At 48.3% G+C, this 26,697-nt stretch overlaps 5 protein-coding genes across 5 annotated transcripts; 3 read left to right on the top strand and 2 right to left on the bottom strand.

Moving 5' to 3' along the window:
- Nucleotides 1-1,462: 1,462 nt before the first annotated feature.
- On the top strand, nucleotides 1,463-8,172 carry ENH_00013660 (LETM1 and EF-hand domain-containing protein 2, related; the record flags this gene model as incomplete). Its single annotated transcript, XM_013584252.1, has 16 exons — nucleotides 1,463-2,241; nucleotides 2,549-2,634; nucleotides 2,990-3,120; nucleotides 3,387-3,517; nucleotides 4,009-4,109; nucleotides 4,269-4,371; nucleotides 4,537-4,615; nucleotides 4,809-4,873; nucleotides 5,090-5,234; nucleotides 5,603-5,924; nucleotides 6,140-6,222; nucleotides 6,554-6,774; nucleotides 7,026-7,091; nucleotides 7,367-7,602; nucleotides 7,794-7,885; nucleotides 8,026-8,172. The coding sequence occupies 16 exons, from the start codon at nucleotides 1,463-1,465 to the stop codon at nucleotides 8,170-8,172; spliced, it is 2,787 nt and encodes a 928-aa protein (XP_013439706.1).
- Nucleotides 8,173-9,308: 1,136 nt separating this feature from the next.
- Nucleotides 9,309-15,840, bottom strand: ENH_00013650 (hypothetical protein, conserved; the record flags this gene model as incomplete). The annotated part of the gene is made up of 9 exons (XM_013584251.1): nucleotides 9,309-10,163; nucleotides 10,678-10,786; nucleotides 10,959-11,056; nucleotides 11,887-11,949; nucleotides 12,344-12,424; nucleotides 12,578-12,630; nucleotides 13,238-13,424; nucleotides 13,683-13,973; nucleotides 14,158-15,840. The coding sequence occupies 9 exons, from the start codon at nucleotides 15,838-15,840 to the stop codon at nucleotides 9,309-9,311; spliced, it is 3,420 nt and encodes a 1,139-aa protein (XP_013439705.1).
- Nucleotides 15,841-18,447: 2,607 nt separating this feature from the next.
- ENH_00013640 (hypothetical protein, conserved) lies at nucleotides 18,448-19,832 on the top strand (the record flags this gene model as incomplete). The annotated part of the gene is made up of 3 exons (XM_013584250.1): nucleotides 18,448-18,951; nucleotides 19,172-19,267; nucleotides 19,596-19,832. The coding sequence occupies 3 exons, from the start codon at nucleotides 18,448-18,450 to the stop codon at nucleotides 19,830-19,832; spliced, it is 837 nt and encodes a 278-aa protein (XP_013439704.1).
- Nucleotides 19,833-22,178: 2,346 nt separating this feature from the next.
- Nucleotides 22,179-24,563, top strand: ENH_00013630 (hypothetical protein, conserved; the record flags this gene model as incomplete). The annotated part of the gene is made up of 1 exon (XM_013584249.1): nucleotides 22,179-24,563. The coding sequence occupies one exon, from the start codon at nucleotides 22,179-22,181 to the stop codon at nucleotides 24,561-24,563; it is 2,385 nt and encodes a 794-aa protein (XP_013439703.1).
- An 806-nt stretch (nucleotides 24,564-25,369) lies between these two features.
- On the bottom strand, nucleotides 25,370-26,314 carry ENH_00013620 (hypothetical protein, conserved; the record flags this gene model as incomplete). Its single annotated transcript, XM_013584248.1, has 1 exon — nucleotides 25,370-26,314. One exon carries the CDS (start codon nucleotides 26,312-26,314, stop codon nucleotides 25,370-25,372), a length of 945 nt encoding a protein of 314 aa, XP_013439702.1.
- Between the last annotated feature and the right edge of the window lie 383 nt (nucleotides 26,315-26,697).

The following is a 26,697-nucleotide window of genomic DNA, read 5'->3' as shown; positions in this document are numbered from 1 at the left end:
GACTCCCAGAAAGGATTCTGTCCTTTGTCACGAGCCAAAATAAAGGCTGGTGCATAGAGGAATCTGAACCCTTGTGGGGTCTACCTCAAGGTGGGATTGGATCCCAGGTATGGAACCAATCCCAGGTAAGGATCCCATTCCAAGCAGGATCCAATCCTAGCCCTTGAGCCGCTTCCAGGTGAGTTTCAAGTCTGATTAGGCCGTATGAGGGATCTGATCCCCAGTTGGTCCCTTGGATCTAGTCCCGTATAGGGAGCAATCCGATCCCTTGCTGGGTAGGAACCCATGCCGCATGTTCATCTTTTCAATTGGGAGGCGATCCCAACTGGGAGCCGTTCAGAAAGTGAGATTCTGGGGTGGGATCTGGTGGAGACCGATCCCACGATGGTTCCCTCTGGAGTCCGATCCCATGTGATATCGGATTTCCGTATAGGATGCGGTCCCTCGTGGGATCGGATCTCGATATTCCTAGACCACCTTCTGTGGGAGGTGTGGGGTGTGGAGGGTGTCCGCAGGGCCCCTGCTGCGGTGTACGTACAGCCGGGGTTTTCCTTAACCCTAAGCCTTGAGTCAAGCACCGAATGCGCAAAAAGCGTCTAGGTTAGAAGGAATAGGTCGTGGGGGATTGGGTCGATAGGGTTGCAATACGCTTTAGGGCTAAGGAGCTGCGAGTTGGTAGAGGTAGCGAGGTTGCTGAGCGAGTGTTCTTGCAGCTAGAAATCCTCTGGCTGAAGGGTGGGGCAGGCTCCTGCAGTAACAATATATATAGTTGACTTACTTTTCACAGTGTTTACTTTTCCGTGATTTCGGAGAAACGGCTCTTTAGCGGCGGAGTTATTGACTCTCCGGTAGTCTGCAGTACGGTAACAGGACGCAGCTCTAGGGTCGAAGATCAATTCACGTTTCTCAGTCCCAGTCCAGCCATTATGTCACAGGATATTTCCCTGAACGGATCCGCTTGGCACTGTATGATGAAGACGTTTACGGTACAGTGTACTGAATTCGAAGAAGATTGCTGCCCCCTTACTAGCAGGCCATCAGTTGCTACAGAAAAACAGAAGCAGCCATCCTAACATCTATTTTATTTCTTTTCTATTGAATAAATGTGAATTTTGACTAGATTCAAACTAAGATGGGTCGATCTGTGCTGCTTCGCTGTCTTCTTTGCCCTCTGTCGCCTGCGGTAGCTGCATGCATGTCGTCTTCCAGCCGCAGTGGCAGCACAGCGCTTGATGCTGGTGTTGGAGCCACTGCCGGCACTGTTTACAATATTCATATTTGAAATAGAATATTCATGTTTTTTATTTGCTTCTTGCGTGGGACGCAGGCCTTTGTGGTAGGCTTTGGGTGTTAAGGTGGTCCTAAACCGTAAACCATCGTAATTTCGTGTGTCGTCCTTTCAGTTCTTCTCCTCGCTACCGCTGGTCACCACTTCTGATGGCTCTTAAACGTCTTAAACACAATGAAGAATGTCCTTTCTCTGGGTTACAAGTCAGCAGCAGTGGCGGCGAGCAGCGCAGCAGTACCAGCTAGGTACTCCCCACATGCTGCAAGAGCGACAGCAGTAGCAGCAGCTGCTGCTGCCTCGGCAGCACGTTCTGCATCCACCACAATAGGAAACACAGTATGTTTGCTCGGAGGTCGTTCGACAAATGCTCGCAGAGCGAGCACAACCCGTAATGGCCCACTCAGGGGCCCCCAGAGGGGCCCCAGCGCTCCATGGGCTCCTATTAGTGCCCTAGCTGCGAATATGCCTTGGACTGGCGGCAGTGTTAGCGCGCCAATCAGCAGCAACAGCAAAAGCAGTGTTTTCCAAGAACGTCCCGCCGCCTCGCCTTCCGTTTCTGCACCAGCAGCAGCACCAGCGTCTGCTGAGAGCTGCAGAATAGTCATGTGTCGAACATTCCATCAAGTGCAGCAGCAGCAGCAACAACAGTTGTTGCTGCAGCTGCAGCAGAAGCAACAACAGCCGCACAGCCTCTTTTCAGTCAAAATCTATCCCTTCAGTGTAGCAGCAGCTATACAGCGCCGAGCCTCATCTCATGCTGCAGATGCATCTCAGGGCGCGTCTTCACAGTCGTCGAAACAGCAGCACAGAACGCAAGCCGCAGGAGCCCCGGGAGGTCCCCCGGGTGGCCCCGGCGCACCCCCAGGGGGGCCGCGTTCGAAGTGGAGGTTTGTGAAGGCCGCGGGAAGGCATGCATTTGCGGCGATGAAGAAGTTGGCGAAACTGTTGTGGCGGTAACTTCAGACCCTCGGACTTAAGCGTTTTATGTGAATGTTAGTTCTGAGCAATACGCAAGGGGCAATTGACGAAATTGTTATGGCAGTAACTTCAGACCCTAGGACCTACGCGTTTTATATGAACGTTTTTCTTTTTCACGTCTGCATCTGGAGTTGGCAAACTTCTCAAAATACGTGTAGATGCATCGGAGGCGGCTGTATAATTAGTTTGGCCGTGCGCCTGTAAACATATTACTGTTTGAGCCGATTCACCGTTTGTAAGTATCAGATTATGTATTCGCTGTTCAGTTGTTCATTTCTTCAGTTTCGTCGTGATCACCTGCCGGTACACTGCAGAGTTCATTCGGAACCCCCGCGTGGTGGAGAAGTGGTACGCGAAAGCCAAGCATGGTACGCAGACCCGCAGATGTTGGTCATGTTGTTTTGTTTGTTGATTTTTCAGAGAATTATTGTGTTTGCTTGTTCTTTTTAGCATATTCTGGCTGTGTTTGATGTGTGTTTCTGTCTTTCGCTGCTTTTCAAAGCTTGCTGAGAACTGCTGTTCGTCTCTCACTGTCTGGTGGTTCGGGGCATAGGGTTTGAATGGCGTGTGTGGCGCTTGTGGTGTTGCGCTATTTAAACGAGTAATCGTTTGTACTTATCGCGCCACAACTTTTCATTTATGATTCAGTGTTCATTACAGATTGTTAAGAGGCCAGGGTCTAGAGTCTCGAGTTGAGGGTTTAGTGGTTTTGGGTCTGTGCAGCAACGCTTCACACGGTGCGCTGGTGCTTGACTGGTTTTCGTCTGTTCTTCGCAAATGTCCGCGTATCGTATCAGCTGCTGAAGAAAAAGATACTGGGTTATCCTCTGAGGTATAATGAGCATAAGCTGTTCGTAAGACGAGGGTAGGGCTATTGTCATCATTTCATTTCGTCTGTCTTGCTCTGTTCCTTTGCCTCACTCATGATTCTGCTGTGGCATTGGGGTGGCTGATTTTTCTATCAAGGCTGTTTCTGTTTGCGATGGCATTGCTGCTGGTGCTGCCTTACTTGCTGCTTCAAGGGTCAAATTACTGTCGTGTCTTGTGTCCTCTTTGCATGCAACTCCTTGACTACATTGTGAAAGTGACCGATGGGTTGAGCGCTGTGCTGTGCTTACAGGTTCGTACTACAGCAGACGCTCTGAAGCTTATCCCCTTCTCGTTGCTTATTATTGTGCCGCTGGGGGAGCTGCTGATTCCCGTGGCTCTGCGGCTATTTCCAAACATGCTGCCTTCTACTTTTAAACAGCAGTAAATGCGGCACTAGTACAAATTAGTATAGCGAAGATTAGCAAGTTAATATGGCTAAAGAAATGCGAAGGAAACATCTAAACAAGGACTTTTTGAATGCACTAATCAATGAGCTGTGTGGACACTAGATGTGTATTTGTACCCACGGGCCAGCCCCAGGACATTATTGAAAGCCAATGAGGAAAATCTGCTCTGTTGGCTTATTTATGATTAAACTGCACTTTGCTTAGTTGTTCATGAATTAGTAAATAAATGAGAAAAACATACTTTTCTTTGTCTTTTGCATGTTTGTGGGGCTGGTCAGTGGTTATAATTTTGTCACCTGTCAAGGTGTAGAGCAGTAAAGGAAGCCATATAATTAGCTCGATAATGTCGCGACTTTAAGTTAAAAAACTGTACAAGTGAGTGGCTACTTACGGGTAGCGCCCAGATCGCTTCCTTTTCTGCTGCTGTTCCTACTAGGCCCGTTGCTGCGGCTTCTGCTGCTACAGGCCCGTGGACCACGCCTTCCTGAGTCGCAAGCTGCAGGCTAAGCAGGAGTTGGCGGCTTTCTTCCAAGAGTTGTTACAGGAGCGGACGAGGCAACTGATAGGTGTGCTTTGCTCGTTTAATAACTTGTATACTTTCAGTCGGCTCCTTAGCAGTTTAATGCGCTCGGTTACCAAGTCTGCTATTAGACTTCGGTGTACACAAGTAGACTGCTGATTTTGTAAACTGTCATCGTGTGGTTGGGTTTGGGGTGTATGAACAGAACAAACCCCTGCTGCAGATTCTGCGGCGAAGGCAAAAGCCCTCAAATCGTTCCAAGCAAAATTGCTCAAACCAAATAATACTTCAGAGCCACCGCTTCCTGGGTACAACTGCTGTTGCTGCTGTTGCAGTTGCTGCTGTTACTGGCGTTGGTTTCTTTGGTGTTCTTCTCGGTGCTGTTGCTGCTACTGTTGCTGTTACTGATGCTATGACAGTAAAGGGGCTGTTGCACATGCCGGGTCTTGACCCTACCTCTGCTGCTGCTGCAGGTTGAAAGAGGTGCTGGAATTTTCGCGTTTGTTTAAGGACGATTTTGTTCTAGATAAGATGGACCTGCAAACTCTTCAGGTAGGCAAAAGCGGAGTTGTCAGCATTAGCTCATTTGCATTTCAAGAAGCGCATGTTTGTTCATTCGTTTGGATGCACATATGCGCGTACGGCTAAGCTCGCAAGCGTTCTGAGGCAGCTGAGCGTGGAACTTTTGTGCAATTTTGTTTGTTTAGCCTGTTTGTTTTGTGAACGTGCCGGGGTGTATGTACAGGTCATGTGCAAGTTGCTGGGCCTACAGCCCTACAGCGTCCGCTCCCATGTGGTGCTGCAGTTAAGGTACGAGCAGCAGCGAATACGTTACAGAACCAATTTTAAAAATCTTAATGAATAAGCATTAAAAGTACAGCTAATCAGCTTTTTCCACTACTGAACTGGCGCCACCTCAATCAAGGCCCACTTATGTGTATGGGCGACCACACGAACCCACCAGTATAGTCATCATGATCCTGAGCAGCAACGGCGACAGCAACTGCGTGAATTTTGGTTTTCTAGACACCACATAAACCACATACAAAGGGAGGACAGGGAGTTTCTTTGGGAAGGCGTGGAGAGCCTTACCCACGAGGAACTCGTGGAGGCCTGCAGAGACAGAGGCATGAAGTTCTACGGCACCACAGATGACGCCATGAGGGAGCAAGTAAGACATAAACATACATGAACACATATGTTCATATATGCTTGTGTACACGCGTATATACTTACACATGCATGCGTACGTTTGTGTGTAGATGCGTATGGCGCAATGTATGCCTGCTTGCTTGTGTGCATGCTCTTCGTCTCTGCTTTCATATTTATATATGCTATTTGCATACCTAGATGTTATGTTGAATCGCCTTCACCTTGCTGCTGTGATTGGAGTATACTTGCTGGAAAGGGGCGGCAACTGCGCACTGCTGCGTTTAGTGGTTCCCTCTCCAGTGATTTTTACTTAGCCTCGTAATTACTTCAGCATGCCGCTAAACACAATTACACGTCATGTGCTAAGCTCTGTTCGCCTGTCCGCAGATGAGGCGCTGGCTCGAGGTGTCAAGCCACTGCGACGTGCCCCCAATTTTGCTGCTGTGGAGCCGCTGCGTATCTATGATACCTGCGTCTCGCTTGCCAGAAGCAGCAGCACCAGCAGCGCCAGCAGCAGCAGCAGCAGCTCCTGGAGCAGACGAGACGGCAAAAGAACCCAGCATATCGCTTGCTGCAGTCGCAGGGCAGCAAGCTGCAGCAGAGGAGCAGAAAGATGAGGCTTCAGCAGCAAAAGAAGCTGCAACGACTGCTGCTACTACAGCAGCGGCGACGGATGCCGAAACTGAAACAGATTCATTGAGGAAAACAGGTATACACGCCGAATACGCACTACCATGTGCAGGAACAACAGAAGCAACAGCGTGAACAGCAGCATCAGCAGCAGCAGCCTTCGCTTCTGTTACTGCCGGTGCCTTCCTCTATCTCTCTGACCGTCAGCTGCTTGTTCAGGCTTGTCTATAGCGTGACGATGTAACTGTATTCCCCTCGTTTGTAATATTATGTGTTGATCTGCTCCATTTACAGCGAGCCTCGAGGCAATGACGAAGCAAGTAGAGCTGCTGAGGGAGGAGGAAGAATCCCTAAGGCAAAGCATTTCATTGTTGCAAGTAAGTAATATGTGCTCATCCATGCTGTGCTTTCACTTTTTCTTCTGGTAAGTATTTCCGCCTCGTGCGGCTAAATAATTAACTAAGAGGAGTAGAATCATAGGCGTATCCGCTGCTGCTTTTGGCGTCGTCTTGTGTTCAAAGCTCAATTAGTGTACTGCTGTATTTCATGTCAGGTGCATGTATTCCGAATTGTGTTTACTCTTAGCGCTGCTGCACTGAAAGACGAACTGCCGGATCACCCGGATCTTTCTGCTGCGTTTACCCGCTTTACGTGATACGTGTTTAGAATCAGGGGAAGCGAACTGTAGTTTGGCATTTGCGCGTGCAGGAGGAGCGAGCACAGCACACCCAGATGCAGAAGCAGCAGAGGCATCCGGAAGCTCCAGAGGATGCCCTAGACACTTCAGCGGAAACCCTACAGCAGCAGCTGCAACAGCAGCAGCTTCAACAGCAGCAGCAGCCAGACGTCCCAGAAGTTCAGGGTACTCCTGGAGACGCAGCTACCGTAGAAGCAGAAGCGCAGGCGAACACGGAGTCAGGGAAAGAAACGTGAGTGTTTTAGTAGAGGTTCGGATTTGAGTTGGGCCGCTGGCCCAACTCAGATTGCGGCGTTTTAATTGGAATGTAGGGTCAGACGATTAAGCCTTTGGATTTAGGGTTTAGGCCAAAGGGTTTACGATCTAGTGCATTCGATGGAGAGCAAAACTGTAGGGTCCATGGTTTGTGGTTTAGATACTAGGCATGACTTTTTATATGGTTTTGAGTTTAGGGTGGGGGTATGGGGCCTTGTGTTTCTGTAGGCGGGATGGCCGCGATGTGGAGAGAGAGCTTCGGTTGCTGCGGCAGTTGACAGATATACAACACGAGTCCGTCTGCTGCTGCTGCTGCCTGTCTCTGTTTTACTTTATCTGTGCTATGGTCTTTTAATTCTGCTTTTTCCGCTCTTTCTCGCAGAAGTTCTCTTGTTTGTGTGCTTTAGTAGGCTGCTACTGCTGCTAACTCCGGTGCAGTTGTTGATACCTGTGTGGCCTCTTTTTCATTAGATGTTGCTCCGTGACTTTTACTGCCTCTGATCATGTCTCTCGCCTTCTCAGTTGGTTACGACAGTTCAGTTTATTTTGATCTCCGCCTACTTATTCAGGCACGAAGAGAGACAATTCCACGTTTTTAATCAAGTGCAAATGGCCGTGGAAGCACTCAAGAGCAAGCTCGCGCCTCCCACCAAAGGAACAGCAGAAGCAGCAGAAGCAGCAGACGCAACAGTGTCAGCGGCAGCAGAAGCAGCAGCGACAGCCGCAGAAGTGCTCGAGCCAGACCCCAAAGAAGTACTGCGCCAGCAAGCAGCAGAATTGCTGAAAGATGAGTTGCACGAGCTCGGTAAGCCATCTGCGTCTTTTTGATCCGCGTTCTTTTGCTTTGCCATATATTTTGTCCTTGCGTACAAGTAGCCTAGGTTATCATGAAACAACAGCAATGGCAAGAAGCAGCAGCAAGTGTACCCTTTTCCAGACTTAGCCAAATTAATAGTTCGGTTGTTCGGTTGTTGTTTTCTCTTCTGTTTACCTCAGATCTATGTATGGCTCTGTTGGCCCAAGAGTTTGCCGAGGACGCGAAGGAAGTGGAGCATTTCATGACAGACGCAAGAAACCCTCCAGACGATGTAATACAATAGCGAACTAGTCTAGAAACACATGAACGAAGAGTGAATGAGTAAATAGACAAAGTCGGTGTCTGTACATAAGAGTTTGTGACATGCAGCTCACATTGAAGCTTAGGTGAACCTTTTCCTGCTGTGTGCAGAGCGCTACGACTGAAGGCGAGGGACAGTCAGCAGAGGACGTCAGCGAGAGAGAAAGGGAAAAAGCAGAAATGAAAGTGACGAGTGAAACAAATGCAGATGAGAAGCAGCCAAACGAAACAAATAAAGTACACAAAGCAGAGTCATGAGCAACTCTGCTGCTGCATGCACGCAGCGCTTGTTTGCGGTATGGTTAGCTTTGGGGCCTTGTTTGGGCCCCTGTCTTCTTTAGTTTGTGTCCAGTGAGTTCATCAATGGAGCTGTGGTCAGAAAATGCAGTATGACAGCTACAAGCAACACAAACGCGACACAGGCGAAACACTGTGCAGCTGTAGCTCAAGTGAAAACTGCGTTCCTCTGCACGTTTTGCGTGAGGTCTCCAGTGTATGTGTGTTTGTGTAGACGGCAAGGCAATAGTTAAAAGAAGCAGTTGTATCATTGCACCAAACAACCCTTGATTTCATATACAGAGAAAGCGAAAAAGATACAAGCAAGAGCGGATACAGGCAGGGATAGCCGCGCAGAATCAGTAGTAGGGAGATATGAGCGGAAGGCCTTGGCCTCTCTAAACCTCAACTGATATACCTGTGGCTGTTGTGGTAAATAGACTACTTGTCTACGCTCAAGTACAGCATAGGAGGACTAACAGCGTCGAATAATGATTGAGAACGCCTGTCATCCAGAAACCTAGCAGGCAAGAAATATTGCTGCGGAATAGTGGAAGAGAGCAAAAACTTATCGGGAGCTGCATTTGGTAAAAATAGTTTATCTGTATCAATTGTTAGAGTGAACAATGAAGGCTTAGAAAAGAGCAGTAGTTCAGAACAAATTTTTAGTGGTGCTAGAAGTAGTCAAAAACGGAAGCAAGCGGACACGTAGTGCGCAATCGCCGAGGTGAGAGTACACCCCAAAGCCACCGTTTCATGCTCTTCTGGCTTTTTTATGTTTGCTGTTAAAACAAACCTTGGCAGACAAATAAAACCTAATTAAAATAAGAACGGCAGAGAGAGGACTCTACGCCTTGCGCACACCGCAAGTAAGTGAGGCACACCCCAAATAGCTGTGTTAACACATCAAGCTGGACGCACAGCTCAACCAGTGCACAAACACACAAGGCAGCTGCAAGCACACCTAAAGGAGCTGCATGCTCACCCCGGGTGGCTACAGATGAACTTGGTGGTGCTTCTTGTCTTTTTTTGGCTCAGTTTGTACCTGTGCGTTTGCACTAAAACGAATAAAACGGTTTGTTTGTCTATCTGCATACATGTGTAGGACCTGGTCCAAGTCACTCCAGGGATTTTCCTTCTGCATGCTTATCTGCACGGGACTCTTCTCTCTCTTTCCCCTTCTCGGCTTCTTTTGTTTTCATCTCTTCCTCTTCGTCTTCCGTCTCTGTATCCTTTGTTTTCTCCTCTTCTTCTTTTTCCGCCCCTTCTGGTTTCATCTCCTTTCCTTTTTCTGCTGGCTTTTCCTTTGTTTCTCCTTGTTTCTCCGTCTCCTTTGATTTTGCCTCCCCTATTTTTTGTGGCTTTATTTTGGCCTCTTCCGCTTTTCCCGTTTCCTTTGGTTTTGCTTCCTCTTTCTCTGTTTCCTTTTGTTTTGCCTCCCCTCCCTCCGTTTCCTTTGGTTTTGCCTCCTCTTTCTCCACCAATTTTGTTTTTGACTCTTCTTCTACCTGTTTTGTGCTTTCTTCAGTCACTGCATGCGTTTCAGCGTGAGGCTTTATTTCTGCCTGCTTTTCCGTTTTCCTTTTCACTCCAGAATCAGTTTGTTTTATTGCCTCTTTCCCTTCTTTCTCCTTTCCCATGCCTTTGATTATTGTGTTTCTTGTTTCTTCTTCTTCCTCAGCAGGCGTGATAGCTGCTTCATGCGTCTGCTGTTGCTTCTGCGGCGGCTCTGTCTCAGCCTGTTTTTCTGCTTGCTTGGATTCTGCTGCTGCTGCTGCTGCTTGTGCTACGGGGCCCTCGTGTCTCTGTCTCGCTTTTGGCTCAACTACAGTCACGGACCCTATTTCATCTATCCCTAGGACAACCACATTGTCTGGTTTTTTCACCTCCTTCTCTTTCGTTTCTTCTTCCTTTTTCGTTGGAGGGATGTAAAACTGCAGCATGCACAGCTTGTACTCTCCTGGTGAAGCGATCTGAACAAAGAATTAAAGGAACAAGCAAACGTGGGAGGAAGCACAAGTCAATTGGAAAGCTTATTACTAGCACATGCTACGCAATAATATGCGGGAAACTAAATAATAAGGGTGAATATTGCCGCTTGATAGTTCAACCTTTCAAATTTGCCTAGGTTAAATACGTGGGCACCTCGCATGCGAGTTGTTCCTTTACATGCGCTGGGCTAGCTAGACACACATCCAGTTCTAATGATGAGAAACCAGACATGTTGTTGCTGCTGCATCTCATGCATAATTTGCATTCTACGCGCATGAAATGTTCTTGTGCACAGTTTATTAGCCTCAAGCAGCTCTTCATATTGTTTCTCAAATGAACAAAGTCTGGAGCATAAAGGGCATTTGTCTCAAGAACAGGTCTTGTCAATCGAGTAATTGGCTAGCTCTAACGGATTCGCCTATTTCTTATTCATGCGACACGTCACTTATTCATTCGCAGTTTAGCTTCTTTCTTCACGTGTTTTATATTTCTCACCTGTACATTCTCGAAGATGGCACCGTGCTCAAGCACACGAGGTGGAGGCATCTTCTTTACGTTTTGAGTGTCTTCTACAGTGGCCAGAACAGACTCGGTGCCAGTAGGCCTACAAAAGCAAAATATACTAAGTGGATAAAACAAGCTTATTAATTGGCTAGTCAAACCTTTAAGTGTATATTTACGAAACAGCAGCTAGAGAAGAATTATCAGCAGCAACAGCAACAGCAGCAGCGCGGATGGAAATCGAAAGTATAGTGTGGGCGTTTTTTGCTGCATACGCGCATTGAGTTTTTTTGTGCACGGCCATTAGCCGCAAACAGCTGTGCATGTTGTTGCCCCGGATAAAAAGAGCCTGAGGCATGGGATTGTTGGCCGGCTGAGCAGAGGAGCAAATAGACAAATAGGCAAGCGAACTCAAGAGGAAGCCAAAGCGAGCAGATTCATCAGCAGTTTGATAAACATGAGCAGTAATTATTGTCACTCAGACTAAACACAAACTGCATCTACATGTTTTTCATGCCTTCTGATTGCCATATGGTCAGTAAATCTGAAGGTAGAGGCGCCGCCATGAAGAACCACAAACATAATAAATATATATGCGCCTACGTATGTAATACTTTTATACATAGTATATATGTGTGAGGGGGATAGTAGGTCCAGGCGCGTGCACGTTTAGACACACTCTTTCTGCATGCAGATTCTACAAATTCAGGTCTTTAACGGAAGCGCATACATGACGTAATTGTGTGCACGTATATGAAAGAATTTGAACGTAAGCAAATACTGATTGACGTCGACACCTATAGACATTTTGTAATACCAACTGCGTAAAAGGCGACACATTTACGTATGTATATGTACGCATGTGCATAGAAGCCATTTACGTATGTATATGTACGCATGTGCATAGAAGTCTGGAAAAAATTGAATTAATGTGAATATATTCACACTTCTATGTGTACGCAGACCTTGCTAAGTGACACGGCTGAGCAAATATGAAATACAGATGCGTGAACTCAAAAACATGGGGCGGAAACAATGATGAGAAAGGCGATTGCATGAGTAACAAAAATGTAGGCAAAGAGTAACTGTGATATAATTCAAGCAGTTTGATTAAAGTGATAAAAATATAAAGCAAGAAAAATAGTAATGTAATTCAACAATCGGATTAACGGTACATCTGTCCACTCATTCATCAGGGCTTACGGATGCCAAAAGTTCATACCGTCGTCCGCGAACAGGTGCCGCCATGGCACAACGGGTGTAGGACTGCAAAATAATAAGAGCGTAAACAGACTACTTACTTAGTTAACTGCTAGGTTTATAATTCGCTATGTACGTACACGGATGCCCGCAGTGCATTTGTACAGAGTAATGGCTGCGCTGCATCTATTCGCACATTTCTTGTTCACATTTCAAGCCTTTTCAGTAGTTTTGCTTATCGTCATGCGTGTTTTTCTGCTGCGCCTCTACGGCCAGCACACGACGAGTTCATTTAGAGAGAGGAAAGTATACAGCTTTCAGTGACAAACCAAGTAGGGCAAAATGTTGCTAATTAGGCAAAATGACCTAAATGCATTGTTTGTGTTGTAAACAAGTAACCAACTGGGCAGAATGAAGCTTTTAAAATCAACAATTCCAAAAAACTAAGCCAAGTATTTACCTCTGGGCACGCTGCCGTTGCCTCATCTGTAAAAGGCACACAATTACGAAAGCCACCGCCACCCGCAACCAAATCGTATCTCTGCAGACGACACGCCAAAAAATAGTGGATAGACAGATAAGAAGGGATAAACGTGTGGATAGACAAGCACTGAAGCAAACAAATGAGTAGTTGAATTGGCGAGATACTAGGAAGCAAGGAACTAGTGATTGTTTATTTGTAGTCTTGACTTACAAAACAGTGCGTAGCAAAAGTTGGCTTGTTGTCGCAGGTAGTTGGGTCGCATTCTGAAGATAAAAATAGAAATAATTAATAAACTAATTGCGAAAAGTTAGAACAATCACATTAATGAAGAGTGGCACTTATGCAACCCTTGATGAGAATAACTAAGTTCAGTGCCAGGACATGCATGTTTCCATTAGTACAAAGAAGACGGGAATTAATTCAAACAAAAATAGGCATGATAAAAAGCTAGGCAACTAGCGACTATATTTGATGGAGCAGTGACAAGCAGACAAACGGAAAGACAAATGGAAAGTTACGTCCCCATGACTACAAATAGACGCGGAAAACAAAAACTCCTTGCACCTATAGCATGATTGCATTGGGCTCCATGCACTAATTAAACCAGTGGGATGATAAGTGAACAGAACAGTGTGCATTCTGGAAAAAGGTTATAAGGTGAAAAGGAATGCAAGACAACAGGCCAACCAGCCAGCCAAGTGAGCAGGCACAGAATCTAACAGTGCCAACTACCAGTATTAGGTGGTGAGACGAATGACTCCTTGTTAAGCTAACAAAAATTCAAGCATCTCACCACTTAATACCGAAACGAATAAACAGCTGAGTAAAAAGGAGGCAGCACGCCAGCCCTGTGTCTGTATAAATTCCTACCGACGGGACAGTCTAGCGGGGGAACTCCAGTTTGCTTGCTGATGAGTAGTTGCTTTTTTCTTTGCTCTTCTGTCGTAATCGCTCTGGGGAGCTCCTGTGGTCTCAACACTCTGTTGTTCGTCTCCCTCATAAATTGCTTGTTTACTTTCTCACTCGCTTCTGCAAGCCGCTTCAGGGTCTTCTGGACCTGTACGTTGGGAAATAAGGCAGGCAATATATAGAGAGACATTAACAAGACATCACTGTTACAATAATATCATTAGCACTCAAAGACAACGATGTCCAGCAAACAGCAAGCTCGTCTACTTCACACGAAGGCGCCTCGTAAACTTGGGACATATTGCCTCAGATCAACAGTCATTTAACTTAGAAGTGGTGGCTTCATGCTTCTTTTGTTTGCTGCCGTCATTTGTCGATGTGCCTGTGAATTAACAGTTTGCCTCACGTTTGTAAGCTTATTCCATATGCTGGACACTGCTGACTGCATGAGCACCTGCACGTGCTTCAGCAGATTAAGGTGTGCTATTTCTTTTTGTTTTATTTTGATCTCTCTTTCTTTCAATTCATTTTGAACTCTTAAACGGGCAGTTAGCTGCTGCGCTGTTGCTGCTGCAGCTGCCAGCTGCTGCTGCTGCTCAGCGTCCTCAATGCTCATAGCAGAGGCACCAGAAGGGGTAATGACGTTCGCTCGGGGACCCCCCTCACCCAGCATGTGCAGCTTGAGCAAAGCGTCTTGCTGCAGATCACGCGCAATGACAGGAGCAGCGAAAGGTCAATAAGAAGGAGCAAACATGGAGGCAAATAAATATATTCTTTGAGTGTAGGCCGGGTGAACACGAGACATGAATAACTTGGCTACTTGACAAAGTTCATTTGTTCACTAATTTATGTCTTCAATTCTGCATTGTGCTTTATCTTACCTCCATGCGCTGTATGTTGGCTAATTTTGTGGCCTTTTCTGCCAGCTCTTTCGCGTGCCGTTCTCGCTCTTTCTCCTTTTCTTCTTCTGTTTTAGGTACCGCCTTTTTTTCTGTCTCTTTCTCTTTAGGCGCTTCCTCTTTTGCTGCAGGAGGAGCTGCAGCAGCAGCAGCTTTGTGTGGTGGCTTTTCCTTCTCGGTCTTCTCCTCTGTTTCTGTTTCTTTCTTTTCGGGTGCTTGTTTAAGATGTGTTATTTCTTTCGCTTGCTTTGTTGCTGCCTCAACTTCCTCCTCCTCCTCTTCTGGCTCCTCTGCTTCCGCTGCCATTTTCTCTACAGTTTCTTCCTTGGGAGCCTTTCCTGCCTCTGCATGAGCTCCCGCCTCAGCAGGTGCTCCAGTGAGTTTGGGATGGGAGGGAGGCTCCTCGTGCTTTGTCGTAGCGCTTTCCTCGTGCTCTGTTGCGGCTTCGCCCTCTTGCTTTGTTGGAGCACCCCCCTCGTGCTCTCTGGGGGGCTTGCCCTTGTGCTCTGTTGGTGCTGCAGTGCCTTCCGTCTCGCTGGGTGCTGCTGCACTTGCTTCTGATTCCTTGATTTCCTGCTCATGTTGTTCTGTTTTCGTCTTTTCGGCAGCTTCCTCCTCTCCTCCATGTTTTGCTTCTGTTTCGCTTAGCCCTGTTGTTCGCGTGTTTTCATTCGTGTCTTCTTCTGCATGCGTGTTTTCTTCCTTAGCTCCTTTTTTCTCATCTGCATTCTGCTTCTCTTTGAGCCCCTCCCCCTCTGCACTGGATGAAGCCTCAACCAAAGATGCAGCAGAAGCTGCCACTGGCTGCTGCTTGTGCTTCTGGCCACTTGCTGCGGTAGCAGTAGCAGTAGCTGAGCTTTTTTCTTCTTTCTTCAAATTGTTTGTAAGAAATTCCGGTAAAAAGGGCAAATGAGGCTTCACACCCGGAGATGAGTAGTGAGCGGGTACAGCCAACAGCACCTCGTCGTCCTTTTCAGAAAGACTCCCATGAGCTCCGTCCTTGATGGAGTGCTCAAGAGCCCCGGCGCCCTTGGCCTCCCCACTGGAAGGGCCTTTCTCGGCCACCTTGTTGGGATCTCCAGGAATCCCTTTAGGCCCAACTTGAATCCAGGAGCCTCCTGTTGAGGGTTGGGTTGAGATAGGAGTGGCTGACGGCCCCCTTGCATCTTCTACATCCATATTCTTCTGGCTGTGCTCGTCGGGGCTTGCATGGAAGACGTGTACTGTTGCAGTTAATTTGTTCTTGTAGCTTTCTTCCGTTAGCATCTGAGCGGCAGAGAAGGGATCCACGGGGGTGCCATTCAGTGCTGCTGAGTTTGCCGGTTCTTGTTTATCTTGCTTAGAAAGAAAAAGAAAAGATGGGCGGCCAAGCTGCTCTTGCAGAAGGCCGCGAAATTGTCCGTGCAGTGGTCCCCCAGGGTCAGTCAACGACGTTGAGGGCTCAGTGAACAGCGCCAACCCTAACGCTGCCCAAAGGAGCAATGGCTGCTGCAGCAGCATCTTGGCGAGCAGCAAGGAGCTCTTCACTTTACTGAGTAGCTGTGGCCCATGCGCACGTGCATGAAGCGCTGTAGCTGCTTTGATCTGATCACGGATAGACGGAGGGGATGCACAGGGGCCCCCTGAAAGATTGAGAGAGGCCCCGGAACGGGCTGTAAGCTGCATCTAGCTGGCTCAAACAGTATGGCTACTACTTGTCGCCCATGTTGACTACAACAGAGCCGGTCAGCGGGCAGAACGAGAGAATAAAAACTCAAGGAGGGAAACACAAATGTGTCCTTTAGTCAATAATTTTCCTCTAGGTAAGAACAAGAGCCAAACCCTCAAACAAAAACGATGGAGCCAGCGGAGACAACCGGGAAAGCCAACACGGCGGAAGGGGACCCTGCATCTCTTGGCTTGGAGTGTGGCTGCTCAAAAGGACAGAAGTCGAAAACAAGTTCAGGCCCCTGCTTAATTAGTAAAGAAGACTCAAAAGCAATGCAGCGAAGGATCACTTCAAGACTGCAGCGATTAAGGCAATCGCGCAGCTGCAGCCACCGAAATGCAGCGGAGACTCGCGGCTTTATGGGGCCAAAGAGAGCTTTTTATTGAAACACAGCATCTTATCGCTTACAAAACTAAGTTTAAAGATCTTTCGATTCAAAAGTGGTAATCATTAAGTGTACCTGGCGAGATACGCACGGCAGCAGACCGGTGGCCTACCACCATCATGCGTAGCGCCTAGGGAGGTTCTGAGTACTTGCTGGTCAGCAGCGTACACTTTATTTAGTATCACTCTCTCTTTGCGTTTCAATTTAATCTACTCCCCTATTTCGCTAGATTTTGCGTTTCTGGGAGGCGTACTTGTGTCTCCTACCCTTGTGCGCCAGACATGCGGTCGTGGACTGGGCTGACCAGGCAGCGCGTGAATGATTCGCACAAACTTAAGAGGAAAATTCGAATGATTTAGTTAACGTCTGCATTTCTGCGGCTGGCAAAGTAAACTGTCCAGGTTTTTACTCCTGACTCAGCCCTTTTTCTCCCACTAGCTGCACTGGTGGCTGCGGCCGACTTTTGGCTTATATCGGTCGTTGGCGGGGACGGGGTAACAAATACCCCTCTAAATCCCCCATTTTCGTCGCTTGATCAGTTTTCAATCATAAGGATGTAATTAAAGCAAACCTACAGAGCAAAAAAGTCGAACAAAGATACACCACGCAATGCAAGCGATCCGCAAAATATTACTCTATTCACCACCTCGACACCGAGTAGATACGATAGCCTTTCAGCATTAAAAAAACTACGGAACCGCAAAGTGCAAATCAACCAGTGATTCATTAATGTGGAACCAATGAGACTAGTTTTTTTTACTTGGCCTACTTGCGTGCAAACATAGATGTGCGTGTGTTCTACGCCTTATGAGCCAACGTTCTGACGCAGAGGTATGAAACCTTCCCTATATCTACATACTCACCCGCGTAGACTCAGATTGCATGTATGCAGTTGCTCATCTATTTTTGCATTTGTGCACATACAGACTTTTATAGATATCCATATGCATGCACATGGTTGTACGCCTTGTGTAACCACTTTTACGGAAGTATTTGTGTGTTTCGAATGAGCATGCATTTACAGGCGAAGGTGTACTTAGGAAAAGGCAGACCCACGTAGCAATAACGTCCCCTCACCACAACAGATGAGACTTAAAGGCAGCATATGCACGCACATTGACATACCTAAAAGACCACCTCGACTCCACATTAAATTTCAGTCCACCTATGTTTAGTTCCGTAGACATCCTTCGCGCATTACGGACGACAAGCTGGCACACCCGTAAAAAATGTCTAAAAAATTAAGATGTGTTTTATGAATGATAGTACAAGGGTTGAGAACTAGATTCGAGAAAGTGCAGATATTGACTCTACTGTAGGAATTCCTGAACGACCCAACTTGTCGAGGGCTCCACGGATTTCCAGTCGCAGGTGCCACTGGTAACTGACACGATGGACACAGTTAATTATTTAACGTTTTGATCAACTGTGTGGATTTAATTTAGTGTAGTTATACTTCCCTTCAACACAGTTCCTTCTGTACTGCCTACAGACAAACACAAACATTGCACACAGGAATGCCGCCTCTGCGCCCGGGCGGAAACCCCTCAAGTTTGATACTGGATAGTAAATGAAAGCCATCAAAATGACAGAAATGTAGAGCAATCAGTCAAGGCATAGTTAATTACTCGCATTCATAGATGTTCTTTGCTGAGGTTTGCATGTAGTGTCTATCGGTGTCCGCTCACCACTCGATCGTCATGATGATTGCGTTCGTTTGAACCGAGAGTCTCACGATTTTGCAAATTTATTCGCGTGTAAACATTGAAAAAGAACCATTTAGATTGTTGTGAGCCAACGTTCTTTGTTTCTGAGGTCCGTTCGTCGCTTCCTGTCAGTTGGCTCTTTGAGTTCAGCAGCTTCGCCGCTTCCACGTTGTGCGTGTCTCTTTCTCCCGCACTTTAGTGGCTTTTTCTAATCATTCGTTTCATTTTTGCGATATCTTTATCTTTCAAGGAGAAGTTTCGATTTATCTGGGCCTAGGCTACAGTTGCTGCCCTGTGTTGCCCTCTGCTGCGCACCTGTGGTCAGAACAGCACCCGGAGCAACGTGAGTGCCCACATTTTGCTTATTCTCGACGCTTGAGCCTTTCCTTCTACAGCTTACTCATCACAGAGGCTACTCAGGCGCCTAAAAAGAAAGGCATCCCTTCTATTTTGCACAGACAGCCATTGTCGCCATGGGGCTGGAGCCCCGGGACTTGCACAATAAGTCGGAGTTCACAGAGATATGGGATGCTCTCGACCTCACTTCCAGCGTAGCCCTTAATGCGCGGCAGCCGGCGCCTTCGGCCTCGCGACCTTCTGCTGCTGCTTCGGCTGCAGCAGCAGCACCAGGGCAGGGCCGCGACACTGCAGCAGACGCAGAAGGAGCAGCAGCCTCTGACCTCCCAGCTGTCTCAGCGCCAACAGGGGACGCAGGCCCGCCAGCTAGTGAAGCCGGCTTGTCAGGAGCAGAAGCTGTGGCAGCAAACACAGGAAGCTCAAACGCCCTGGAGCAAGCAGGGGCCTCACGGGCAGCTGAAGACTTACAGGCGGACGCAGCAGCAAGTGCTGCTCCTGCTGCAACGGCAGAAATAGCGACTTTGCAGCAGATCTTGAGGACTCGAGAAGGCAATCTGGCGCTTGTGTCCGACGTAGATGAGCAGCTGTTGATAAATGTCTGCTTCAAACAGCCTATCAGGGTGAGTTCTTGCTCTTAAGCAGTGTTGTTGAATGCCATTTTGTGTTTGTAGCACAGCATTCGGCCTTGTCATTTCAAGGCTTGCGGTCAACTACGCTCATGGCTGACCCCCGCATGTTGCTACAGTATTTTGTTTCATAACGAAACTGTAAAGCGAGGTCACCACAAATTAACTTGAACTAGTTCCCCCCATACATCTTATTTATCTTGTTTTGCTTTAGCTCGCCTCATTCTCTATCATTGCCTCCACTCCACCTGCCGGCTTCCCCACCAACAGCGACGAGGAAGATTCAGTGGCGGCACCAATGCTGGTTAAGGTAAAAAGGGCTTGCTCTTTTATGCTTTTATTTTTCCTCTTTTTATTTGGTTGGGTGGGTCTGTATTTGTCATCGTTGGTGTAAAGGGTTACCTGAGTCGGTGATTTTCAGGTGTACAAACACTGCGGTGTGCATACTCACAGACAGATATGAAAGGCGGAAATATCATGAAACGCTTTGGTCCTCCATATCTTTGCATGTACCCTTTATTTTCGTTTCGCTTCACGTATATCTGACCTGAAATCACGTGGCGTCCCTGCTGCATTGCTCTTATCCCTACGTGTGCTCACTGCGCTTATCCTCGATTTACTTTTTTGTTTCTGTACAGGTGTACTGTAACAAAAGCGCCATCAACTTCTGCGGTGTATTTGACGAGGCGTGCGCTTTCTCAGTGCAGCTTACGGCTGAGGATGTCATCAGCGGCCGCAGAATAGCTTTGCCTGGTAGCAAATTTCATATGTGCTCATCGGCTCAGCTATTTGTTCAAGAAAACCAAACAGGGGCCACTTACACCTACCTGAATCGGCTGAACTTCTACGGAGTGGCGCACAAACGCTATTCATAGAATGCAAAGAAACGCATGTGCCGTCGCTACGGTGGCCCCACTGAACTCACTTTTCCATTTGTTTGGATAGGCAGGAATATCTGGCGCTTGCGTTGCTGTAGAACTTGGTAGAAATGTGAAACATTGGGGGCTGAGAAGGCCCACGCAGGGCCGCCCCATAGTTCATTACTTAGGGGTTTCAGTGTTTCAGGGGAGACTGCTGCAGCGGCAGCAGTTTTAGGTAGCATTGGCTGCAGAGGGGCAGATGCAGGCGCTGCGGCGCCTTCGCCTTTTCTAAACTTCGCAGATAAAGTGCTGTGACGGTTTAGCTATGCATTAGCATGCACAAGGACCCTTTAGCTTTGCGCGTGTAGTGATAAATCTGAGGCAAAGTTGCAAGCTGAGTGGCAGCAGGGCCACCACTGCTCCTTTGGGTTTCTCGAATGGCCTGCCAGCGTGTCGTGAATAAGCAACTAGTCAGCAGCGCAGCAGCAGCCACTGCAGCAGCCGCTGCCATCCTTGTGTTCGCTAGCAGGGATAATGTATGGGGGAGCAGTTGCCGTTGAAGATGTGGAGTAACTCTGCTCCGAGCAGATCCAGTTTGACTCGCGGCGCCTTTGGCGTCAATTAATAAATGAATAGAACTGGCAGATACTGAGTGACTTCGGTGTGAATAAATGAATGGTGTTTACGTTCCTCCTGAGCAGCAGGCAATACGAGAGGCGGAAGTCAACTTGAAACCAAGGACAGAAGGCAGCGATAATAAGATAAAACGCTTTCACTTAAATAAAGTATACATTTCAAATATGGTTTTCTTAGCGCGAGGCTCAATAACTGCCATTTACCTGCAGGTGACGACAGCAGAGGGTCCTGGGCTCCAGTTCAGCGGAAATCGCGCATCTAAGGACAGAACACGAGTATGGGTCTTGTCTCAATGTTGTGTCACATTTCATTGCTATTTAGTCTGATGCTGAAGAACTCATGGGTTTTAGGCTCATTCATCAGTCATTGCCTGCTGCCAACAACTGCCGGCTGCGTCCCGCTGCCTGGAGCCGCTGGCCGCGGGGCGATCAATGCTTGATCTGAGGCAATCCCCGGCAGTTTTCGCGAAATAATTTTCCTTTTCCAAATTTAAAGTCAAGTTTTGTGCAGGTTTCCTCCTTTAAAGCCAAGGAGGGCAGGATGACCCATTCGATTGGGGGGAGAAGGATCGGTCCACGGGCTGACTGGTCGGACCACTGAGACAGCGCAAATGCCGTGAACTCGCTTCAGCGGCAGCCCTTGACAAACTCATGTGGGAGGGAACCTCTTTTTTTACTCGCCTTCCAGCCTCAGATTCCTCCCGTTTACCCTCCGTTGCGTCGCATGGCAGCAGCAGCAGCAGACACGGACCAGCAGAAGCACACAGGCGGCGCTGCAGCTGCCTATTTGCGGTTTTTTGCTGCATCAACTTTGCCGCCTCTCTGCTTCTGCCTGTCGCCTCTGCTCTCCAACTGCCCTCAGCTGAACACCATGGCACAAAGCCCAGGAGCTGTGAGTCACTGGGCTAAGCCCTGCACCTGTTCATGCTAATGTTTGTGTTTGTTCGTGCATTGCCATTCCTGCTTCTGAACAGAATTCATCTTGCACTAAAGAGACATACGAGCTGAAGTACATTTTAGTTGTATCAAGGTCTCTTTGCCACTCGAATAGCTCTGGTGCCACAGGCATCCTTATCCACACACTGCCACACAAAACCGCTACCAATTCAGCCATTCACCCAATGTCTTCTCCTGTATTTCAGATGAAAATGCTCTGCAGCGTTGGACCACTGAGGTTCAGCAAAAGCTGCTCCAGGGGCCACTTCAGAGGTCGCTAAGCCCCAACACCCCCTTGGAAAGCAACAGCACAGCAGCAACAGACAGGCCTCAGGCGTGGGCTTCCAGAGCTGGCCTCCGCTCTCGCAGGAGCCCTTCATCTGCCGCAGATGACTTTTTCAAGTTTTTGGGCGACTCCGATGCGGCTGCTGCGGCAGCTGCTGCTGTTGACGCTGATGCTGCTGAGGAAAGCAGAAGATATAAGTTCGCCGCTCTTCCGCTGAGCGCTGATGTTGCTGTACAGCCCCACACGTTTGTGTCGGGGCCAAGTGTACCGCCAAAGAGCCACGGCAGCAGCGCCGTCGGCGCAGCAGCAGCAGCTGCTGCTGCTGCACCACCTTCTGCACCACTCCCCAGATATGCTGAGCCTACAACTCCCTTCATCGGCGCGTCCGCAGGAGCTGCGAAGCGACGCTGGCTGGGGTACCCCTCCAGCAGCAGCTTAGGCCTTCCATTTGGAAGCGTTTGGAGCGGCCGCCCCTTTGTTTCTGTCCCTACTTCACTAGTGCAAATGGACAAGTACGACAGCAGCGAAAAGAAAACAATCTACCCCGCCCCCGAGCTGGTGGAGGAAGGCTACGGGAAATTGGTGTTGCCCCCTGCCAGACTGTCACAAAGCACCACCCCACCTAACCCCAGCGCTACCCCATCGCCCGGCACCGAGGGGTCCCCCGGGGGAGCCCGCGCGCAGGCCGAAGCAGCAGCAGCAACGGACTTCGCGCCTGGGGACTACACCCCAGACGTGCCGCCGGAGGTGGCTCTAGAGGGCTTGGGGGAGGGGCAGGGGCCTGACGCCTTAGGGGAGGGAGAGGTGGGCTTCGAGGACGAGGGGGCCGTCGGGGAGGACCCATTCGACCCCGCCTACGTCGAGGACTTGCCACTCGCCGAAATGGGCTACGCAGACATGGGCTACATGCCAGGAGCCTACGGTGACCCCTCAATGATGGGGGCACCAGGAGCCATGGGCTACGGGGGAGCCATGGGGGGAGTTGGTGCCTACCCAGTCGGGGCTTCAGGCTATGCAATGGGCGGCTCAGCCTACGGGCTAGACGGCACATACTACGACCCGTACGCCATGGGCGGTGGGATGTACGGGGGTGGCATGTATGGGGGGCCAATGTATGGGGGGGGCATGTACGGGGACTATGATGACCACTATGACCACTACAAAAACCGATACGATGAAGAATACGCTCAGAAGCACGCGAAAGAGGCTGCTAAGGAAGAGGCGAAGCGAAGGAAAGCAGAGGAGGAGAAGGAAAGAAAAGAAAGGGAGAAGGAGCAGAAAAATGCCGAGAAAGAAGAGAAGAAGCGACTAAAGGAGGAAAAAAAAGAGCAAAAGAAAGCTGAAAAGGAAGAGAAAAAAGCGAAGAAAAAGGAGGAGAAGAATGCAAAGGAAGCTGCTGGCGATGAAAAAAAGAAGGACAAAGCAGCGTCCAAAAAGGATGCCAAAGCAGACAAAAAAGACAAAAGTGCCAAAGCAGACACAAAAGACAAAAAGGCAAAGGATAAAGGAGGGGACAAAGCAAAGGACAAAGGGAAAGATAAAAAGGACAAAGGTGGAAAGGCAGCAGATACAAAAACAGATAAAAAGGGCAAAAAAGAAGGAAAGAAAGAAAAGGGGGGCGGCGACAGTAAAGCTGGCGGCAAAGATGCCGCTAAAGATGGCGCCAACAAAGGCAAGGACGAGAAGGCAGGAAAAGATGCCAAAGGAGACTCAGCAAAATCAAAAAAGGGAAAGGACAAGGCGAAAGATAAATCAAGTAAAAGCGCAGATAAAGCAGCAGATAAGACAGAAAAAGCAGCGGGCAAGAAAGATAAAGCAGCAGCAAAGGCAGACAAAGCAGCAGCGAAGAAAGATAAAGCGGAAGGGAAAGCAGACAAGGGAGCAGCCAAAGCAGGAAATGGAAAGGACGGGGCGGCAGCCAAGGGCGGCAGTGACAAAGCACAGAAATCCGCTAAGGGAGATAAAACAGCTGACAAGGCAGCAGCAAAGGAACAGAAAAAAGCGGAGAAGGCAGCAGCAAAGGAACAGAAGAAAACAGACAAGGCAGCAGCCAAGGAACAGAAAACAACGGACAAGGCAGCAGCCAAGGAACAGAAAAAAGCAGACAAGGCAGCGGCCAAGGACCAAAAGAAGGCAGACAAAGCAGCGGCCAAGGACCAAAAGAAGGCAGACAAAGCAGCGGCCAAGGACCAAAAGAAGGCAGACAAAGCAGCGGCCAAGGACCAAAAGAAAGCAGACAAAGCAGCGGCCAAGGACCAAAAGAAAGCAGACAAAGCAGCAGCCAAGGACCAAAAGAAAGCAGACAAGGCAGCAGCGAAGGACCAAAAGAAAGCAGAGAAGGCAGCAGCCAAGGACCAAAAGAAAGCAGACAAAGCAGCAGCCAAGGACCAAAAGAAAGCAGACAAAGCAGCGGCCAAGGACCAAAAGAAAGCAGATAAGGCAGCAGCCAAGAGCCAGAAGAAAGCTGACAAAACAAAGGCGAAACAGGAGAAAGCTGCAGCAAATCAACAAAAGAAGGCAAGCAAGGCAGCTGCAAAACAGGAGAAGGCAGCTGCAAAAAAGCAGAAGAGTGCAGAAAAAGCGGCGAAGAAACAGCAGCAGAAAGCAAACAAGGCAGCAAAGAAGCAGCAGCAGAAAGCAGATAAGGCAGCGACAAAGCAACAAAAGGCAGCCGCAAAACAGCAAAAGGCAGCAGCAAAAAAGCAAAAGGCAGCAGCCAAGAAGAGCAGTAAAAAGACGAAATCAGCGAAAACGTCGAAGAAGTCGACGACGAAGACGAAAACTAAAAAGGCAAAGACAAAGAAGACGAAAACTAAGAAGACAAAGACCGTGAAAAGACGGAGAACAGTAAAGAAAAGGAAGTCAAGGAGAACCAAAAGGAGAAGGTGAGAAAAGAGACGCAAGAGGCACTTGCGCTTTTCTAGATTTCTCCTCAGGAAGTTTGTTGGCAACCAAAAGTAATAAACGCAAAAGGAGAAGACGCAGCAAACAGCATGCTGCACTGTACAGGCCCATGGAGGCAACTGACCGGCATAAAAGTTGTTTTATGGCTAATATCGCCTTTTTATTTGCGCATTTTACAAGTCGCAGAAACGCACTAGATTCCATTCTAGTTTCCCAGCCTATTTACCAAGAATTGGATACTGGGATGCCTCTCCAAAGACATTTCAGTAGTCGCAGCAGCGAAGTGATTGGCTAGTGAAGCTAAGTGCAGACACAATATCTTTCGTAGGCTGCAGTTACCGAGTTATTTAGTAACCTGCAGACAAGAATATTAGTTAATAAGTTCTAGTCAGCTTTCCTCTTCGAAACAAAACTGCCGCAACTAGTGAGCTACAGGAAAGCATGCGTCGGCGCCGCAGTATACAGCAGTCAAATGAATTGAACAGTCTTCACTTGAAATAGGCCCCTCATAAGGCCTTGAAAGCCCCTTGAGCTGTATTAACATACACCTGAGGGTGACGAGTAGTGGAAAAAAGCTTCCGCCACGTCACTCCCACTCAAAGTTTTATTTTAGTTGCAAGCGGCGTTGTGCGAACTGTTCATTGCTGCCTTCTGTCCAGCAGCAGCAGAAGCCGCTGGTGTCTGCGAAGACCCATACTTACGTAAGTACGTTCGAAACAAAAACAAATAAAGGATAGGGAATTACTGCAGGTCACTTCTCTGTAACGCACCCGAGGTGCATGAGTCGTGTTTTACTTTGATCTTTCTGATTCTTTTCTCAATTCTACAGAAAAAAAAACAGTAGCTGCTGCCCCAAACACAGCAAACAACCAAACTACTGCCACCACCGCCTTTGTGCTGAACTTCTTTTCTGGCCTGCTTACCCATGTGTGGGCCTTCCCTGCTTTCTTTTTTCTTTTGGGAAACCATATTGTCGCTGGGTCTATGTATTTATCGTCGAGGCCAAAGGCTCTGAGTTCGCTTCTGAGCAGCTGCTCTTCCCTTGCGGCTGCAGCAGCCGCTGCTGCAGCCGCACCCTCTCCTTCAGTGCTCTCTGCTGCTGCACTATTATTTTTCCTTCGATGTTTTTCATTTTGTTCTTCCTCGCTCAGCCGCCTATTGAAAAGAGCCTTGATATCACGCATGTACGAAGTGTTGTCGCCTCTTTCGTTTCTTTGCTGGCTTCGAGTCTTCCAGAAACGCTCTCTCTCTTTCTGCATTTCTCCCCATTCATGTCTTTTCCTGGAAATTGCTTCGCTTAGCGCACTGTTGTAAGGATATGCAGCAGAGGCTTCTGGCGATCCACGCCGCCACTGCCAGTGATGGGCCGCTGGCTCTGCTGAGGAGCCCACGCTGTCGGAGCGCTGCGGCGTCTGCTGCTGCTGCCGCTGCTGTCCTTGCTGCTGCTGTAGAGCTTTCTCATATGTTTTCCTGAGTTCTATGAATTTGCCTGAAGCATCTGCAGCTGCTGCTGCTCCAGGGGCAGCCGCATCAGGGTGCAGCTGCTTTGCCAGTTCGATGTAACGAATCCTCAACTCGTCTGCTGACGCTGTAGGGGAGAGCCCCAGGGCCTTGAAGGGGCAACTGTGTGCGGATCTTCCACTAGTGCGCAGTGCACTCAGAGGGAAATGAAGGCAAAAAGAACTTGGGGAAAGGCGAAAAGAAGAAGAAATTGAAAAGGGAAACATACGCCGCATCGCAGCCTGAACCTAAAAAGGCCGCAATTAGGGTGGCAGTCCACTCTGCGAGTAGCTTGGATCAACTCTCGACAAAAGCACAAGGGTGCGATTAGGTCAATAGAGTGATTTCAGCAAGAGAACTCACCTCAACGCATTCCAAAACTGCCATAGTGAGGCGGCTCTAGCACTCCCCTTAGCGTTATCCATGTAAATGCGCTTAATTGAACATATTTTTACAAGTTGCCCCCTTGGCAACTTTAATTCAGGTCGATTAGACAGCGCTTATAGTGAACTAGCTGTTTACTCCAGTGACGGGTGGTGACGCCACATGTTCACAGCAGATGTATATTTGGAAACTGTGCTCGAATATAATGACTCTGATGATCTTGCAAGATGCTTAT

Source organism: Eimeria necatrix, genomic scaffold (assembly GCF_000499385.1).
Source record: "Eimeria necatrix Houghton genomic scaffold, Enh_scaff142, whole genome shotgun sequence".
Lineage (NCBI taxonomy): Eukaryota > Apicomplexa > Conoidasida > Eucoccidiorida > Eimeriidae > Eimeria > Eimeria necatrix.
Note: the sequence above shows the minus strand (reverse complement) of the source record. Positions and strands in the feature narration are given on the sequence as shown.